Genomic DNA, 16,169 nt, shown 5'->3' on the forward strand with positions numbered 1-16,169 from the left:
TGTGCTCTTGTCATGTTGTAGTCTCTCAGTCTGACACATGCTGATTAATTCAACACAACAGCCGTGTTCATTTTAAAGAAACCTTTATAAAGTTTAAACATTTCTGAACATAAACATTTTAACATTTCAAGACATATACAATTCTTTATATGAAACAGTAAATATCTCTTATTGTGCACACTCTTAAAGTAATTCAGAAAATAAACGCTGTTATCTTTTGCCTGATCTCTCCTGGTCTTGGCATTGAAAACCTTACTTCTCTGTCACTTGAGGCACTTTCTGAATGACGAGGCTTTTGTAGAACATAAAGCATGATGCTGAAAGACTATAGCGCCCCCATGAGGCAGCTTTTGTACACAGCTACAGACCCAATGGCGTCCTTGCACAGGAGCCTAGCTTACACACTTAAACTGTTGAGCTTTTTATACAGACATGCTGGCAGTGTGAGGCAGCTACACATGCAGGTTTAAATATAGTTTTACACTGCAGATTGTTTTTATGGACCACAGAGTGTTTGACTCCCATCCTTCAAGTGTTTATACTCTTTCCTAATAATACCTCTCTTCCTGGTATGGTTTTGAAGGTTGATGTCACTTCTGCACTTCATGTTCTCATGAACTGTGTCTGATGCCTAAAATGAAAAGATCCTGTTGGTTTTCAGGACACATTCCTGGTTTGGGAATGACTTCATGTCCACAGCACGGCGATACAAATGTTCAACACAAACATCACATGCTCATGAAGTCTTTTCCCCCTCCTACCAACAGTGAAAGGGCTCTGAGCTGTACACTGATTTAACACTGAAAATCATAATGTCGTTTCATATCCACAAATACTGATCGTTTTTCAAACCTTGTAATGCAACTTTGTGATTGTTTGCCAACCAACTTGAACTTATAAAAAAGGATTAGATTACTTCATAAATGCACTGTAATAAAGCCAAAAACAAGGCTGCTTTCAGCTGTTCCTGAAATGGTTTTGGACACTGAATTTTCACACGACAGGAACAGTTAATGAAAGTGTAAACTCAGTGGTATCCCACTTAAAGGATGCAGTGTGTAGGATTTAGTGGTATCTAAGAGGGAGGCTGCACACTGCTACCAACTGAATACTCCTCTACTCACCCCTCCCTTTCCAAGCATGTGGGACAAGGGTCATCAATGGGATTTGTCCGAGGGCCCGCATTTTTCTAAGCAGACACTGTGCTGGCTGGACTCAATATTTTCATTTTCAAATATGGGAACTCCACAATGATATCTAGATACTTCACTAGAAAACACTCTCAGACCTCCACCAAGGAGGCAGTCAGTTCTCAGTACAAACCCACAGTTTAACTACCAATGAATGAGTCCTGATCTCAAGAAAACTCCTCTTCAGGATCCCAGCAAACAAAAATACTCACTTTGACACTCAGTGCAACAATTGGCCAAAGAAAATAAACCGAAGTGAAGCCTCTAGCTTCTAATGCACGTTTTCTGGATGGATGGCAGGCTTTGCTTTTGCAGGCCACCAGTTGGATTTCCAGTTGGAAATGCAAAAGGCGCTTTCTAGAACCAGTGTTTGGTTTGTCCATTCTAGGCTACTGTAGAAAAATGCCGTTGCAACATGACGCACTCTGTGGAAGAAGACCCGCTCCCTCTGTAGATATAACGAGCTCATTCGAAGGTAACAAAAACAGATTACACACTAATGAAAACATAACTGAATACGAATTTCTATGTCTGCCAATAGATCCCCTAAATCCTACACACTGGACCCTTAACCCAGGCAACGTGATGGAGTGTGTGCTAAAAGAATGAGGGCTTTCGGGGGGAGGGGGCTTTCGGTCACGAGGTTTATCGTTCTTGGTCAGAACAAGGCAAATATGTGCACAAACTCAGCCATAATGGAAGAGTTGTTTGTCTGAGCAGTAAGTGGAACATCCTCAAGGCCCAATCCAGCAAGAGGGAGACAGTGATCAGAGTGAGAGAAATGGTTTCGCTATGGTTCCACTGGCTCATTAGAAGACAGTAGTGGCCAAATGGCTGGGAGTCGAGGGACGCTCCTCCTGACCATGTGATGTGTCCTCCCCTGAAAGATAGAAAAGAGAGCGAATAAACAAACCTCTCATGCCTGCAGCTGAGTTGTCACATGAACAACAGCAGCCACTGTTTACTAACTGCCTCTCACCATGTTGTTCATCTCCCTTTTCCTCGCTGCGCTCCTCACTGTGCTCCTCCGGCTCCTCAGGCATTTCTATCTGTCCCAAATCCTGCACGTCCTCCACACTTGACTCCTTTTTAAAAATAATGTTCCATTTGGTTCACATCAAAATAAACACGCTCGCAGGAAGGGCTTCAAAAAGAACTGAACTTTCATTACCTGTGACTCAGAGAAACGATCTTCATCCGAGTTCCTAAATCCTTCTGGAGCTTCCATAAGGATCTCAAGACCATCGGCCTCCTCGTCGCTGCAGAGTGAGACAAAAAGTCGATCGATGTGATAAATTTGGTGGATGGACATGTTGGGATCTTAATGTAGACCACCATTTAAAAGTAGCCTGCCACAAAAGCTTGATTTAGTACAGTTGGATGGCCGAGGGGACAATAGATTTGAATAGTATTTCGTCCTTTCAGGTCTTAGAACGTCCTGTTAACAATGAAGGGTTTGCAAAAAAAAGTAATGTTTGGTAGAAGAACAAAACAGTGTGCAATGGTTCCACCAGAGTGGCAAAAGCAGAAAGAGACAAAGGCCCCTCCGAGCATACAAGAAGATAAGAAATCACCAGTCACTGCAGATTTAAATAGGAACAGGTTCCTGTTTCAGTGTCAAAAAGCCTCTAACCAGCTGGAATCTACAGATGTTTGCTTTAGCAAAGCTACTCTTAACACTTCAAAATGGAAACACTTAAAGGCTCAGCGAGCAGGCAGTAATAAATATTTAGAGCTCAACACTGACCAACAACTTCGTCCAAGTTCTGAGAGAAAAAACACGACACTGACCTTCCTCCAGAGTAAAACTTCTCTTCATCCTTCTCCTCTTCCTCCACTTTCTCTTCCTCCTTTTTGTTTTGGTTCTCTTCGTGTTGCCCGTCCTCCTCCTCCTTCTCTCCTTCGTCTTCCAATTGTTGTTGCTCATCTTCCTTTTCCTCCTCGTCTTCGTCCAGGTCAGAGCAGTTGAGAAAGTCAAAACTTTCAAGGGCCGTCTCGACTTCGTGGGTGAAACTAGACGAAGTAGGAAAAGGAACCTGAAAGAGAGAACAGACGAAGGAGTTTAAATATCACATTTGACACATTAAACTTGGCAAAAACACAAAAGAGAATGCAGGAGCTCACCACCAGAGGGTCCTCTGCTTGTTTTGACTCCTGAACGGGCTGATGTGTCTCTTCTACCTGGTGTCCCTCTGCTGTTTCAGTGGTGCTGTCCTCTGCTCCGGCCTGTATGGACGAGTGCTCCGATGCATCATCTTTTACCTCCTCCGCTGAAATACACACTTGTGGGATGCTGCTCTCAGCCAAATCAGGTCTCTCCGTCAGCGACACGGGAGGTACAGAGGAAACATCAGGGTACGAGCAGCTCAGGTCTCCTGAGGTCTCCGAGAGGTCAGCTGATTGGACAGACGCCCTGTCAGTCACAGTACAGTCTGGACTACTCTCGCCGGTTTGGCTGTGAGAGCAGGAAGTTTGCAGATGGCCGTTGGGCACCGCATCTGCCTGAGAGAAAACCTCGCCGGCTTCTGTCTCATCCTCCTCTTGGTTGGAGGAGAGCGACGGCGTCGACGCGCTGGACTTGTGCAGCGTGAACGACAGCTGAGGGGTGAGAGTGGTTTGCAGCATGTTGGAGGCCGTCAGCCTCTGAGCGTGGTGAGCCAGGGCCGGACTGGAGGAGTCATCAGAGGATTCAGAGGAGTTGGACCAGACCGTCCCGTTCTCCATCTCTCCCTGTCGCTTCAGCAGAGACTAGAACGGGAACGAGACACAGAGAGGCGACAGATGAGGACGCCACCAAATTATCACTGCTACGTTGACATACAGGACATGACTGCAGGCTTTGAGCGCAGGTTGGTTATCAGATCACAGCCAGAAAAACAACATGCATAATCCAGTGGTCCTCAAAATGTGTGTCATAGGGGCAACAAATGGGAAACAACTGAGGTGAAAAACATCTAGATATATATTTATTATTTATAAATGACATGTGAAGAGCACTGAGCAGATTTCTGGCTGGTAAAAAAATCACGCTAACAGGTTTACTGTCTTCTGTGTCTACAAACCCTGCACCACCTGCACTACAGTAATTTGTTACTTTAATGCAGTAACATTCATTTAGAATCATTTTACGTTGAACTGTAAATGCTTGGAAAAAAGTGGAATACTACTAAGAACCACTGGATTAATCAATCCTCTCTGTCTACTGACAGCAACTCTGATTTCATCACTGTAATATTTTGTTTATGAGCTGAACACAGATTTTTACATGTTCAGATTTTGCTATTTGTTAAAGGACTACGATATGTGAGCAATGTTAATATTTCCTTTTGGGCTCTGCAGAGTCATTATTTGTAATTGTTAAAACACCAATGATCACCAACTTTTTTCATTTTCTTGATTTCTTTTTTACACAATTAACAGTCGTGTAAACAGTATATTATCATATATACAGCACTATCTGCCCTCTGTTGCTTTACAAACCCAATTCCAAAAAACATGGGACTCTGTGTAAAAACAGAATATAATCATACAGACTGACAGACCTGTTACCGATGAGCCTGTTTACCTGTGGAATGTTCCAAACAGGTGTTTTTCCCAGTCTTTAGTTTCTCCTGTCCCAACTTGTTTGAAACATGTTGCTGCATGAATTGAGTGTATGTCAAAAAGGATTCTGTTTTGTTTATGTTTCACACTACATCCCAACTTTTTTGGAATCAGGGTTTTAGAATAAAGAATGAAAAACAGAAGTAAAGACAATAATACTCTGCCTGACTGTGACTGAGATTACATTCAGAACATGATCAGACTTTTTCTATTAGGATGCTGAATTTTTTTCACTTTGGTCACTACAAATTAAAGTACAACTACGTCCCAACACACCGACTGTACGGAGGTGAAGCGGGGAGCTGTGCGGCTGAATTCACAACGTAAGGATGGCGTCCTGCCTGTCGTGACGTCGTGGAATGCCTCCACCAGCAAGCGGCTCTGTCTGGGCCCACAGCGAGGCACGCTCTTCACGCGAGGTGAAGAAGAGGAGGGACAGATTGGAGCTCTACTCAACCACTATTAAACAGCTACAAGGGCCACAGGTCCGCTCATACATGCTGCTGCTGCTGTCACACGTCCCACTACCGCTACCATTCGTTCTCTGTGCATTAGGCACACCACTCCCACCTGCACATGTCCTAACACACAGTCCTTTGTGAATGTCCTCACACACATCAGTGCTAGCGCTACAGACAAAGCAGTTGGGAAGCAGCTGAAATAGAACAAGCCAGTGAAATGACAGTAATAACAGCCATAAGTAAGATAAATGGCAAATATACAATGTCTATATATGTAGAGAGAGTGTCTAAACCATTAATTGTAATTCTATGATCATAGACTGTATAATAAATAGTTGAAGGTGCTTTGTGGACTGCTGTTTTGAAGCATGTTTACTGAGGTATTAAAGTGCTGTCATTGTCTCTCACACGTACATACAATCAGATTTCTTTTTGCAACCGGCCCCCTGCTGGCCATCAGAAAGAATGCAGGTTTAAAGGAACCCGCATTGGCATGAAGCTCCTTCCACTTATTATACTGTCTATGGGTGTAACAGAGCAGGTGTGATGGAGTTGCTGTCAGTGGAAAATGCTGACTCACATAAAACACCTGCTCCCGCATAGAGGGCGTGTCAGGAGGACTCTGATTGGACAGCAGCCGTTTGGAAACAGTACTGGTGGATGATGTCTGGTCATCCTTATCAAATGGACTGAAAAAGGAGGAGGGGAAAAAAAACATGACAAAGAGTGAGAAACAGCAAAAGCCGCCTGAATAAACATTAAAAGTGTTAAAAAAGAGGTGGTGTGGGCTGCAGGTCTCAGTACCTCCAGGTGACCTCCAAGTTCAGCTTCACCGTCCCGAGGTCATTGATATCCACGGCGAGCGTCTGGGGAAGAGGGCAGAACAGGTCGAGCATTTCGCAGGACACACTGCCCACCACCACGTGATTGGCCAGGCTCTTCAGCTCCGTCACCTTGACAACCAAAATCAAACCTCAGAGAGATGAGGACAGGCAGGGACAGTGGATGTTTGACAATGTCACAATTAGCTAGAGCTGGCAGCTTTCGTGAGGATGCATGTTGTGAGTTAAAGGCTGGGAACCTTCGTAAACAAAAAACAAAAACCAACAATGAATTTTAGTAGTAAGTGTGATCTGTGTGGCTTATTTCTCAGTTTCACAGACCTCCACTGTAGTCCAAAACAAAGAGATGTTTCTTCACAACGAACATGCACACTGTGGTTTACATACAGCTTCCTGCTGCTGCAAATATGCACTGAAGGATCAAATATGTATTAACTTGCAGCTCTTTTAGGAAATTATTTAGACTCATTTTAAATGTAACTATGCATTAGTGAGTGTTTTTGAAGATGTCTTGAGTAGGAACCAATTGACTTGGAGCTGAGTGCCACAGACAGGTTTGGTAAGTCAGACATTGTTGGTTTTAGCCTTTTCATGGGATTTCTTTACAATAAGAAATGTTGGGAATAACCCCAGCCTCATCCTTTAAAGGATGATCCCATTACCTTGATTGACAGCAGTTCTGTGACGAGAGGCAGAAAGATGTACTCTTCACTGTCCCATATCTGCTTGTTGCTGACTTCCACGCGGCCTCGTAGCCTCCAGCGTTGCCGCCCATAACGCATTAAGACCTAATGGGGCCAAAAACAGCTGAAGTGATGCAGTGGACACTCTGTCAAACTATGAGTGTATGCGCTTGTTTTGGTGTTTCTTACCTCATACTGGTCACCAGCACACAACCGTGCAAAGCCAGCAAGGCCTGTAACATCCAAAATGGGCAAGAAAAAATGAGAACTTGAGAATTACAGAGTCGAGCAAATAGGAAATCACATGAGTGTACGCAGTGACTCACCCTTCATCTTGACATGAAATTCTCCCATCTGGCTTTCTAATTCGCTCTCAAGTGAGCACATGTGCTGCAGACACAGACACAAGAACGGATTTAAATTATGTCGACGTGATTTGTTATAACATTAGCATGTACAGTCCATAATCTGACATCTATTTTTAGCTAAACTGATGTGAGAGCCACACCCAGTGCTGAAACATACAAACACATCGACTCCATTGACACCTATAAAAACAACGCCTTCTGCATTCAGACACGTCGTCCAGAGTAAAATACTGCGATCAGGATATGATCGGCTCTGCTTGATCATATCTGTAGGTATTCTGGCTCACAATGTGATTGGATCTTAGGTACATGTAGGTGTACAGTGTGTTGGCATCCACAAGCTGCACAACATACATATATCTATTTTTAGCTAACATAAAAATACAGGTTGTTTTTGAAATTTATAAAGCGAGCAAGCAGGAAGGCTGAAAGACGCCTCTAATTACTGATTATACGTCTATTCTGTGCCACGAAAGCACCAGAAGATACCTCATTCAGCAGAACTGCATGAAAAATGAAAGCAATTTTATACACGGTAAGAAATAACTGTGTGCGACATGTGAACACTCATCTGTGCAGCTGATCTGCAGTTGACAAGACACACTGTGTACTTTGTGTAGTCACAGAGTAGCCTACGCGCCGTGCTGCAACACACACGGAAAAACTGACACAGTATATTTTTTATACAGAAAGGAATTTTTTTGTAGACAGCATTTCACAAAGTTAAAAAATTTCCCCTAACGCAACAACTCGCAAACCTCCGACATCTTTTCAGGGAGTCTGGTGCTGCTTTGCTGGCACCTCAACTTACTCACATCCAGGTTTAGCTCCAGGGACGAGAACGCATTCAAAATACCAGACAAAGACCAGATCTGACGGTTTATTGTCCAGGTAACGTATCTGGAAACAGACGGCATTTCAACACCAGGTGTGAATCTGTAGATCGACCTCAGGTCAGTCACTTACCTCTGTACATTCCCTGTAGCCCTTGTTGGCTTCACTTAGGCTCTCTCTGGCCTCCCTACTGCCGGTGGCGGAGTTGAAAGCCGCCACCATCTTACTTGCTCCGTCACGCAGCCGCCGCTGTATACAATAAGCATCGTACAGCTCCTCAACCTGGAAAAGCAAAGGTTACACATATCAACAAATGGATGCAATGTTAAATTCTCATCTGGAGAGACTGAAAATGGATATTGTCATGAATTCACTTTGATTTAGAGCCTTTGGTATTCTATGAAAAATCATCATTTTTGTGTAATAATTCAAGTCATGTCTTTCAGCAACTGGAAGAAGCTGTCAACAGCATTCACATAATATTGCCTCACAAAGTTGTTATGGCACACATGTTAGCAAACAGCTACCTATTTACACATCCAGTACACATGAAGCAACATTAGTATTCATCTGTCTTGAGTCATGTTTACATCCATCTAACAAAGTTCAGTCAAACAATCACTCTGTTGAGGTCTCTACCAACACATCACAGCTTTTTTTAAACTTATAAATAGCTGCCAGCTGCAGCTGGGAACAAGTTACTGAGGGCAGTGAGAGTGAAGGCATTAAAAACCAAAACAAAGAGCTGAAAAACAGTAAAAAGCTCAACAGAGTCAGGGAACACTTCTCTTTGGGTCTGTCAGCACGAATGACAGCTTTAACGTCACACATACTCCTTTCCAATGTTTTGGAACAAAATTTTGACTCTTTAAATGAAAATACATACATACATACATACATACATACAGTACACACCTTACTCAGGTGGAATTCCAAGCGGCGCATAAACCTCTCTATGGCTTTCACTTGCTAGGAAACAAAACAAAACCGAAACAAATGATTAAACTTGACAAGCTAAGGCAGAAAATCTCAGTCTCTCTTCATGCAGTTTCAATGTCCTGCAATCACTGTATACAACAGGTGTGAATGAAACTCACCTTATCCTGCTCATACAAAGACCCCTGCAAAGCAAACAACATGAATAAAAACATTTAGCATCACAAAGTATCAAATTAACATCGTGACTGAGGACTGGAGACGAAAGCAGCCAGCATAGTCATGAATGAGAGTCTATACTGGTGTGACTGGTTTGACTGTGTGAGCTCTCACCAAACGGCCGTTCCTCTTGTTTTCTCTGATCTGCTGACCCAGACTGTCCAGCTCCAGCTGGTGCACCTGCAGGTACGACCTGACAACAACAATCCCATTGCCATTACTTTGTCATTTTAAGACTCAATAGCAGTCGAATCTGCATATTCAGTGATAGTGCGCCTGGCGACCGTCCACTGGAATCAATACAAACAGTGCCTGAGATGTGTTTACTCACTGTAAGCCTCTGCGTAAGGCAGCGTACACTTCATCCAGCCGCTCAGGCTGGGGGGTTTTAGTGGGTGGCAGTTTGGTGGAGCCTGTGAACATCCTGCTTCCTTACAAGGCACGTTTCTCTTGGATCAAACAGTGCTGAGGGAGAGAGAGGCAGAGGGAGAACATGGGATAATTTCTGATAAGGCCTTCATGACTATCTCCGTTTATTCAAGGAAAGCTGAAGGACAGAGAGGCAGAAAGAGTTCTGCTAACCTGCTGGGTGGAGAGAGATTGTCACTACTGTAGCATGTCTGGACAGTTGAGTGTAGCACTGTGGCTTTAGCAAACCGAAGAACATGTCCTGTAATTATGCAAAAGGGAGACATTAGAGGCAAAACTGTCCCTCTTCACCTCATACCTCACCCTACCTGACAGGGTTTTTACTCCTGCTCTGTGATTATCAAGGACACTGATAACTACAGAGGCCACTGGATCAAAATTTAGGTTGAGGAGGTCGAAACCACTCTTTCACTTCCTCAGTCTGGCCACAGTGTTTCTCTGAGAGTCCGAGAAGCCAAGCAACATGCATGCAGCAACCACAGTGGCCACCACTGACAACAGCAGGGAGTACAGTCTGCTTTTGCTTCTCTTGCCCTTCCTTCCCTACTTCTCCACCCCCCTCCACATCCAACACCAGAGCACAGGAAGTCTCGTGGCTGACTCTACACAGGAAATTCTACACAGAAGTTTGGCCCAAGAATATAAAACTGTGAGCGAGGGTGTAAAAATTGACCCGTTTTCTACTCTGAGCTCAGCCATTAAACGTGCAGATTAGTGTGATGCCACAGGCAGGGGAAACCATGGGAGGAGAGGGTCGTGCCTGAGCTAATCTAGTCACAAAAGAGATTACAGCCTTAAACCACACTAAATCTGTCAAGCAGGAGACAAACCTACACTAACACACAGGACGGAGCAACTGACATCTGCTCTCCATTGTCTTACACTATACTGAAAACCAGGAGAGAAATGAGCCCCACTGTAAGAGTCAGGACCGAATGTTCCACCTGTTGGAGTAGCAGAGGTGGAAAACACACAGATTGTAGTTTTATATGATCAAAGCCACATTAGGAACAACATCGCTGACATGAGAGAAAGCTGTAGACACCCTGCTGGTTTTCTGCGGTCTCCTGCCACACAGTGAGGACGTGGGCTCGGGGTGCACCAGGCCGGGGGTCCAGTTAAAGCGCTGATCTTTAGGAGCACACTGAGAGGATTAACAGGAGTTGCTTGGGGTTAGAACATGGCAAAGAAAGGCACCACACCAGAGGGCCTTTACTGGTAAGATGCACCACCAACCACTTTTTGCCAAACATGACCAAAGAACACAGGCAGGACTCTGGTCCTGAGGTGGGCATGGCTATGAAAGTGCAAAGTCATCATGTTGATACACACATAACAACAGAGATGTTACACACGTCAACACCTGAAGCCCACACCAATGCTCGGCAGATGTCAGTAATATTGATAATTATGAACACCAGTCGTCCAGTTTCCTCTCCGTCAGATGTGTTTATATCCCTTTCCTTACATTACAGGTCATTAGCTAGATTAATCCTCTCCACAGAGCAGAGTGAACAAAGAGGACCCTGTTTCCAATCACCTCACAAGACTGGAGTTTTGTTCAAAAAAGCCTTTCAGCACACTCACTGCATGCACAAGCACATATAGGCTTGTTGAAGTACTTTAGACCTACGACAATCTCATAATCATTTATTCATTCTGACAAATTCATCAATCATTTACCATGTTTACTGAACAGAGCTGCAGCTGATGGTTACTTTCATTATGCGATGAATCACTACATCGATTGTGTTGTTTATAGATTGTCACAAACAAGTAAATACCATCCATTTCAGTAGATGGAGTGAGATTGAACCTACAGTGGTTTCAAAGGGACAAAGGCAGCAAATCTTCACATTCAGAAAGCTGGAATTGGTGAAACTTTGACATTTCTCCTTGACAAATGACCTGATTATCCAATTATCAAACTAGTTGGCGATGAATTTTCTGCTGGTGGACTGAAAACCTGCTAGAATGACACTGGACATCACAGCGTGCATCAGCCAAAAGTGATGGTTTTCTTACCCATTACCGAAAACCCAGCGCTGAGTGTTTTATAACACAGAATGAGGAAAAGGAAATTCATGTGTGTGAAGTCTAGAGATGAATCATAATCATTACTGGAAGTGATTAGTCCCCTGCCGATCACTTCAGCCACTAATCGACTAATCATTTCAGCACCAAAGATTTCTACAAAGTAGTTGTAGTACTTGGATTCAGAGCTCCGGTGCAGATAAACATGTAGCTCACACCCCGTTAGACCAGCGTTACTTTGAGGGTCCGAGTGTGTGTGTGAGGAGGAAGAGGAGGAGGAGGAGGAGGAGGAGGATAAGGGGTAATGGTGTTACAATACAATGCAGCCACTTATATTCCAGATTAGTGGATTAGCCTAACCCGGCGGCAGCAGGCCACTGAGTCGGATAAACACACTCACATCGCGGCCGTGCTCTTTACTTCAAGCAGCGGCAAAAGACGGAGCTCCGTCAGCAAACTTAGGACACGGTGTCGTGCCAGATTTTGTATTCCGCACATATCCCACCCCAGCCTCATCACAGGCCACAGAAAGTCCACTCCCGTCCACGCCAGGACCCCCAACGCCCTCGTCCCCCGAAAGTGTCGGTCCACCAACTCACAACTAACACCGAAAAGCAGCTGGAAAAACGGGGGATTCAGTCAGACAGAGAGCTGGCGCATTTTATTTCCACAACATCGCAGGAAAGCAACTTCACGTCGGACGGACTCGTGTCCATGTAACGTTAGAGAAAAATTTAACGGGCTTCTCGTTGTGACCTTGGCGAGAAAAGCAGCAGACCCCTACCTCTGTTTTAATGTCCCACAACCCGGAGAACAGGACCGCTGTCTCATTTCCAACGCGATGCTCCACACAGTTAGCAGAGGTTTAGAGTTATTCTGGGCGCTGTCCCTCTCCTTGATTTCGCAGTTTTTTGTGTCCACAATCAAGTCAGCAGCAGTTACCAGACACAACTTCCGGTTGTAGGTTTTCATTATAAAAGCTCTGCATGTAAACCAAGATTTGCAGCTAATGCGGGACGCAAATATGCAGCAGCAACAATATGAATTGAATGTCAAGTATTTCAGTGGTGATACTCAAAAAAGAATGAATGAATGAATGAATGAATGAATGAATGAATGAATGAATGAATGAATGAATTGACTATTGACCCCTGTTGTCCGGTGCAAATGAATGGGGCTGACAACAAAGCACAAGGAGAAACTGAGTTTTTTATCCATATAACTCAAATCACAAGTTTTTCTCTGGGGTTTGACAATTTGCATAAATAATACAATCTCTATTAAACCCTCAGTTTAGATAAAGGAAAAATTCTGGTCAAAAACCCTGTAAAAAGGTTAAAAAGGAAGACATGGAGAGACCTCTGGAGGAGCAGCAGTGGAAGGATTCCTTTTCCAGGACAGGTAGAATATGTGTCATGCATACAGAGTGGACAGAAAAAGCTAAAGATAAATTATAATATAGAGAAACAGTATGATAATATCTAAGCAAAAAGATAGAACGTTGTGTGGATATTAAGTGTAATAGGTTAAATAGGCAAAAGACTGAGGCACAAACACCTAAACCATGGTAAATGGCCAAATGGACTGCATTTATGTAGCACTTTTCAAGTTTTACCGACCACTCAAAAGGCTTTACAAAACAAACCAGTCACACACATTCATAGACTGGTGGCAGAGGGTACCATACCACACACACTAAGTGAAGACACTGGCTACATATAAGATTGGAATAGTCCGTTGGTTTGTTATAATGATCCATTATGTAATAGATATTGATTTATATTTGAACTATGTCCCCCTTATGTGTAACTACAACATACTGTGAACAACTGCACACTAGCACACTTCAACTAAAGTCATAGATCTGTATAGAATTACTATTGTATAGAAAACTATACATGTTGATGACATTTGACATTTTGCACTGGCTCCCAAATATCAAGACTCACACAATTTTTGTGTAATCTATCCAGAACAGTCTCGCTTGGACACACTCACTAGACTTGTGCATTCGGCACTAAGGACCAAGATACCTTATAAGCACGCAGCCAGCAGTCATGTAGATTCTGCAAGTTTAGACCATTACGCTGCCATGTCAACTTATTTTGAAATGTCGCCCCTCCAACCGGAAATCTTGTTTCGGCTAGTTGCTGTGGCAACAAGGATGTCCCTCAGTCTGTCACTGTTCGTTTCAGCTTGTGCTTCGCTGGCGTCGTCACGGTGAATCCCGACGGAAAAAAACAGACATGATGTTTCCGAAGGAGAGGAAGGAGAAAAAGTAGCAGCGTCTCCCCCAGCCGCTGTGGTCACCCATGGGTGGCCCAGTCCGACGCGTAGGTTCAGTTTTAGCAGTGAAATCTATCAGGTGCAGCGGTGTCGGGGCCGTTTGTCGAAACCCGGGAGGGGGCGGCGATGGAGGACAGCATGTGGCGCTTTTTCCTCCAGATTTCCTACAAAACAGGACGTAGCAGCTGACCAAATCAAGAGAAATGCTGTTAATCATCCACATTAATCAGTTAAATAACTGCCCACTGCCGGCTGAATCTAACTATGGATTTTATAGTATTCATACAGGTTATAATATGGAGTGAGGGTAACGTTTGCTGGAAGATAGAAGAGTTATGAGATAAGTAAATTAAGTTAAATATCACTAATTTACTGACGGGTTAAACAATCTGAACATTAAACACTAAATTCTCCTGACTCTAGCAGCCACTGGACGTCCATTTTGCCCCATTTTCACTTATTAACGGCCGGTAACGAACGTTCCACAGTTTGGAATCCATTTAACGGTCGTTTTCTCAGCACGTTGGCCTTTCAGTGTCACAGCTAGCTAAAACATGAAGTAGCTTTAGCGCAGTTACAGCAGATTGTTCGACTCTTACATGACGAGGAGGTTCCCAAACCTCACAAACCGCGAAGACTCAACATTTCTGTGTCGTCAGGATAAAAATAGGAAACATGGAGGTAACTTCTTCTCAGAGGAAGACTTTCTGTTAAAGAGGGAGAACTCTTCAGAACACACTGGAAACCAGTGAAACGATGTGATCATATGCCATGTTTGTCGTGTTTGGCATTAAATTTAGCTACATGATCAAGAAACGTTACATTGCCGATAACTGTGTCAATGTTAAACGGGGGCTTCAGCTCAGTGTTTTATTAACTACAGTAATTCAAAGCCAGTTAGAGGGTCTGTATGCCAGGAGGCTGCAGTCTACTGCCTGACAGCTCATGCAGTGAGACGTAGGATACTGAAAAGCAACTTGTTAAAACAGATGTCCTTCATTTCAGTGTGATTTGAGGCAACCCTGCTAGAAAAACCAGCATAGACCAGCATCATTTCTATGCTGGTCTATGCTGGTTTAGCTGGTGAGTCAACATAGCTACGTTGGTACACCAGCATGGTGTTGCTAATAATGCTGGTGGACCAGCATGTTGTTGCTAGTGATGCACAGGATGCTGGTGACCAGCATAACCAGCATGGAAATGATGCTGGTCACCAGCATCCCGTACTGGTTATGCTGGTCCATCATGGGATGCTGGTTATACTGGTCCAGCATCCCATGAATGGAAATGGTCTATGATGGTTTTTCTATCAGGGATGACGGGCACAATTATACATAATCAGAAAATAAAAGAAGTGCTGAGGGATTAAAAACATAGCAACAAACGACGACTCAGTCCCACAGAGAATTATACATGAGCTGAACACCTTTATTCAAAGGAGACAAATTAAAAATTGCAGTATTGAAAGAGGAGCACAGTTTTGCTCCAGTTCTAATGCTTCTCCATTCTGGGTGGAGTCACAGTGATTGGCAATTTCACCTGCATTCATTCACCTGCTAATTTAGCTAGTGGTATCCCTGCATTTAGAAACACTGATGAAGCCCGGATGGCTACAAATATTTGGCGTATTAACAGATTCATTTGTGTTTAGTGCTGAAAATGATAGACAGGAAGGAGAAGGTGCAGGTCCTCCTCACCAGCCCCACCCGAGCAGCCACAGGCCTCCCCACAGGACCCTGTCTTATCATTTTGTTGACATTGCTGCTACAGATAGTTACATCCTCCACAGGGAGGTGTGTTACAGGGACACAGCAGAAGTCCATGACCCACCAGACCTCAGAGGAGATCCTCTCTCACTGCACTACGCTTCTCGCCTGCATTTGTGCAGAAATTTAAATTCACTGCATGGGAGAAAATTTTGCTAAACATAGGATCCCATGATGGACCAGCATAACCAGCATGGGATGCTGGTCACCAGCACGGTCACCATGCTGGTTATGCTGGTCACCAGCATCAAAACACAACATGTTGGTATTGCTGGTATAACCAGCATACCCCATGCTGGTTTGGCTGGTGGCTAGCTTTGCTGGTCTATGCTGGTTTTTCTAGCAGGAAAGTAATCCCCCCTTCTCACTTGCCACTGAAGCACTTCAGATGTTTACTGGTTTTGTTGATATAATTCTGTCAGTGAAGGAATTTTTAATTGCATCATGCTCTTCTCACATGATGCGAATTCACGCAAAGATTTTGCCCATTATTTTAGCTCATCATGCTGTGTCCTGTT

The 16,169-nt window shown here is 43.9% G+C and overlaps 1 protein-coding gene across 1 annotated transcript; it reads right to left on the bottom strand.

The window, feature by feature from the left end:
- Window positions 1-66: 66 nt before the first annotated feature.
- LOC139351369 (rho family-interacting cell polarization regulator 1-like) lies at window positions 67-12,552 on the bottom strand. The gene is made up of 17 exons (XM_070993270.1): window positions 12,384-12,552; window positions 9,719-9,806; window positions 9,468-9,601; window positions 9,251-9,329; window positions 9,079-9,102; window positions 8,897-8,950; window positions 8,114-8,263; window positions 7,106-7,169; window positions 6,969-7,012; window positions 6,759-6,884; window positions 6,059-6,207; window positions 5,835-5,943; window positions 3,315-3,938; window positions 2,982-3,226; window positions 2,362-2,449; window positions 2,170-2,275; window positions 67-2,070 (listed from the first exon to the last, which is right to left on the bottom strand). The coding sequence occupies exons 3-17, from the start codon at window positions 9,557-9,559 to the stop codon at window positions 2,000-2,002; spliced, it is 2,025 nt and encodes a 674-aa protein (XP_070849371.1). The 5' UTR covers window positions 9,560-9,601; window positions 9,719-9,806; window positions 12,384-12,552; the 3' UTR covers window positions 67-1,999.
- Between the last annotated feature and the right edge of the window lie 3,617 nt (window positions 12,553-16,169).

This window comes from Chaetodon trifascialis, chromosome 1 (assembly GCF_039877785.1).
Source record: "Chaetodon trifascialis isolate fChaTrf1 chromosome 1, fChaTrf1.hap1, whole genome shotgun sequence".
Taxonomy (NCBI): Eukaryota; Metazoa; Chordata; class Actinopteri; order Chaetodontiformes; family Chaetodontidae; genus Chaetodon; species Chaetodon trifascialis.

Bases quoted from the DNA above. Each gene is read 5' to 3' on its own strand.
- LOC139351369 (XM_070993270.1), bottom strand. From the start codon at position 9,559: ATGTTCACAGGCTCCACCAAACTGCCACCCACTAAAACCCCCCAGCCT. The intron at 3,227-3,314 runs GTGAGCTCCTGC...TCTCTCTTTCAG, and splicing joins AAGCAGAGGACCCTCTGGTG to GTTCCTTTTCCTACTTCGTC. The intron at 2,276-2,361 runs GTAATGAAAGTT...ATTTTTAAAAAG, and splicing joins ATCGTTTCTCTGAGTCACAG to GAGTCAAGTGTGGAGGACGT.